The sequence below is a fragment of the Colobus angolensis genome, unplaced genomic scaffold (assembly GCF_000951035.1).
Source record: "Colobus angolensis palliatus isolate OR3802 unplaced genomic scaffold, Cang.pa_1.0 Scaffold25, whole genome shotgun sequence".
Taxonomy (NCBI): Eukaryota; Metazoa; Chordata; class Mammalia; order Primates; family Cercopithecidae; genus Colobus; species Colobus angolensis.
This window is the reverse complement of record NW_012115710.1, coordinates 4,019,505-4,022,808: the sequence shown is the minus strand read 5'-3', so window position 1 is coordinate 4,022,808 and position 3,304 is coordinate 4,019,505. Positions and strand designations below refer to the sequence as shown.

Sequence of the window (3,304 nt, the reverse complement as noted above, 5' to 3'; positions counted from 1 at the left end):
TTTTTTGTATTTTTAGTGGAGATGGGGTTTCACTGTGTTAGCCAGGATGGTCTCGATCTCCTGACCTCGTGATCCTCCTGCCTCAGCCTCCCAAAGTGCTGGGATTAGAGGCGTGAGCCACCGCACCCAGCCCAATGCCTGCATTTGATAGTTGAGGAAACTGAGGCTTGGAGATGGCGAGAGGGTGGGGCAGGAGGACCCTGGGGCACAGAGAGGGAAAAGGCTTGGCCTAGGTCTCAGAGCTTCACTCACAGTAACATGCCGAGTATGAACGCAGCGGGATTGGGGCCTTATTCGCCTGGGCCTCGGCCTGGGTCCCACAGCAGGGAATGGCAGTGCTGACATTCCTCACCAGGTTGGGCGGACCCCAGGTCCCCGGCCCCTGCCCAGCAGCTTGTTCAGTCCTACAGCCACGCAACAGTGGAAAGGACCATGGAAAGGGGTGGAGGCCCACAGCCCACTGACTCCTAGGACATGTCCCAGGAGTTTTTGGGTCTCCAGAGTGGGTGGGCTCCGGCACCAAGCCCCTTGTCCTTATCACACAGGGTTGTTGCACAAAGCTCCTCTGGCTCTGGGCGTATGTGCAGCTCACCTTGGTGGACTTCTGGGTTGTTGTTTTTTTTTTTAAGAGACAAGGTCTCACTGTCACTCAGGCTAGAGCACAGTGGCACAATCACGGCTCGCTGCAGCCTCAACCTCCCGGGCTCAAGCAATCCTCCCACCTCAGCCTCCCTAGTAGCTGGGACTATAGGACTGCACCACCACACCTGGCTAAATTTCTGTACTGTTTGTAGAGATGGGGTTTCATTATGCTGCCCAGGCTGGTCTTGAACGGCTGGGCTTAAGCGATCCTCCAGCCTCAGTCGCTGGAGTAGCTGGGACCACAGGTGCATACCACCATGCACCGTTAATTTTTTGTACTTTTTCGTAGAGACGGGGCCTCACTATGTTGCCCAGGCTGGTCTCAAACTCCTGGGCTCAGGTGATCCACCTGCCTTGGCCTCCCAGAGTGCTAGGATTACAAGCATGAGCCACTATGCCTGGCCCCCTTCAGCTTTTTTGTGCATTTCACATCATCTTCATTCAGCATGTATTGCTTTTGTAATTAAAGAAAAAAAAAATCCCAATTAATGTTAGTTTGAAGCAATACATCAGACAGGCCAGGTGCCCCAAGTGAAGAGCAGAGGGTGCAAGTCAGCTGGCTCAGGACTGATGCCTTTCCAGAATGCTCTGTGGCCCAGGTTGGAGTACGTGGCGCAATCTCAGCTCACGGCAACCTCCACCTCCCGGGTTCAAATGATTCTCCTGCCTCAACCTCCCGAGTAGCTGGGATTACAGGCGTGCACACCACCACGCCCAGCTAATTTTTGTATTTTTAGTAGAGACAGGGGTTTCTCCATGTTGGACAGGCTGGTCTCAAAGTCCTGACCTCAGGTGATCTGCCCACCTGGGCCTCCCAAAGTGCTGGGATTACAAGTGTGAGCCACCATGCCCAACCTCCAGAATCATTTCTGATACAACTAAGGAAATTGATGTTCAGGTTAAATTAGGTTTAGGGATGAGGGTGGAATAGGGAAAAGCGGTTTGGATAGGTGAGTGGGAGACAGGAGAGAGGGGAGGGGTAGGTGGAGGGAGCAGAAGGGGACCAGAGGAAAGGCCCGGTCAAATATCTGTTGACTTCAGCTGGTTTGGGGATATTCTGTTTTTTTAAATGGAGTTTCTAGAAAACAAGGTTAATCCCCCCAGACAATGGTCTTTGGTGGGGCAAATCCTACCTTATTTGGTTGACTTCTAGAACCACAATGATGGTTTCGATGGGGTTTAGGTCATATCTATACAGCAGCCAGACACCTGGCCCTGGTCCCATGGGGGGGCCTCGCGGCCCATCAGGGCAGGTGGTGCTGATGAGGACTGCACAGATGTGCTGGGGACCAGGCCCCTGCCTTACGTATATACGCATTCCCTTCTCTGAGTCTGTCCAAAGACCCTAAGTGGTCAGTATTAAAACTCACTGGCCAGGCACGGTGGCTCACACCTGTAATCCCAGCACTTTGGGAGGCTGAGGTGGGCGGGCAGATCACAAGATCAGGAGTTCGAGACCAGCCTGGCCAACATGGTGAAACCCCGTCTCTACTAAAAATACAAAAAAATTAATCGGGCATGGTGGCGGGCGTCTGTAATCCCAGCTACTCAGGAGGCTGAGGCAGGAGAATGGAGTGAACCTGGGAGGCGGAGCTTGCAGTGAACCGAGACCACGCCATTGCACTCCAGCCTGGGTGACAGAGCGAGACTCTGTCTCAAAAACAAAAACAAAAAAACCCACAAAACTTTCACCAAGGCTTGGGTGGGCAGGGCCTGCCCAGTGGATGACCTGGGACCTGGGTGGGAGTCAGGGGGTCCAGGCCCAGATCGGGGAAGGCACTCAGGGATCAGAGAACAGAATTAGTGAGTCTCCCGATCTTTGGCCTGACCCCAGGACAGGGGACCCCTTCCCATAGAACCCTCCTTCCTGTTTCCAGAACATCCCAGGGCCCCAGGTGGGGGCACTCACTGCATGGCTGGCTCTGGGGGGCTCTTTCAGCACCCATGGCCTTTCTGGTTAGCCCAGGACAGAAGTCATCATTGGGCATGTGTGGAACCAAGGTGAATGATGGCGGCGTTGTCCTGATGCCCTTGTTAGGTCAGAGATGCCAGGTTCCTGGTGTTGGGATCAGAGCAGTTGGGAGGCTGTGAAAGGCAGGTCCCCCTTTCTCAGAAGTGTTTTATTATGGAAACTTTCAAACATCTAAAACCAGAGTGAGCAGGGGATGAGCCCAGGTGAATTTATGGCTTCACACAGCCTTTGTTTCATTCACATCCTCTCCCTCCCCTCACTGGATTTATTTTAGAGCAAATCCCAGACACCATATTGTCTTTTTATTTTTTGAGACTGAGTCTCGTTCTGTCACCCAGGCCGGAGTACAGTGGCACAATCTCAGCTCACCGCAACCTCCACCTCCCAGGTTCAAGCCATTCTCCTGCCTCCCGAGGAGCTGGGATTACAGGCACAGGCTACTACGCCTGGCTAATTTTTGTATTTTTAGTAGAGATGGAGTTTCACCATGTTGGCTGGGCTGGGCTCAAACTCCTGTCCTCGGGGGATCTCTCCTGTCTCGGCCTCCCAAAGTGCAGGGATTACAGGGCTCAGCCACTATGCCTGACCATGTTTTGCTTTTTTTTTTTGAGACGGAGTCTCGCTCTGTCACCCAGGCTGGAGTGCAGTGGCCGGATCTCAGCTCACTGCAAGCTCCGCCTCCCGGGTTTC

The 3,304-nt window shown here is 53.5% G+C and overlaps 1 protein-coding gene across 1 annotated transcript in view; it reads right to left on the bottom strand.

Annotated features, from left to right (window-relative positions):
• IL4I1 (interleukin 4 induced 1) overlaps positions 1-2,738 on the bottom strand; it is an 11,803-nt gene extending 9,065 nt beyond the window's left edge. Inside the window, exon 1 of the mRNA XM_011946341.1 lies at positions 2,552-2,738. Within this exon, the coding sequence (XP_011801731.1) occupies positions 2,552-2,630 (79 nt within the window). The 5' untranslated portion in view covers positions 2,631-2,738. The remainder of the gene's footprint in view (positions 1-2,551) is intronic.
• Between the last annotated feature and the right edge of the window lie 566 nt (positions 2,739-3,304).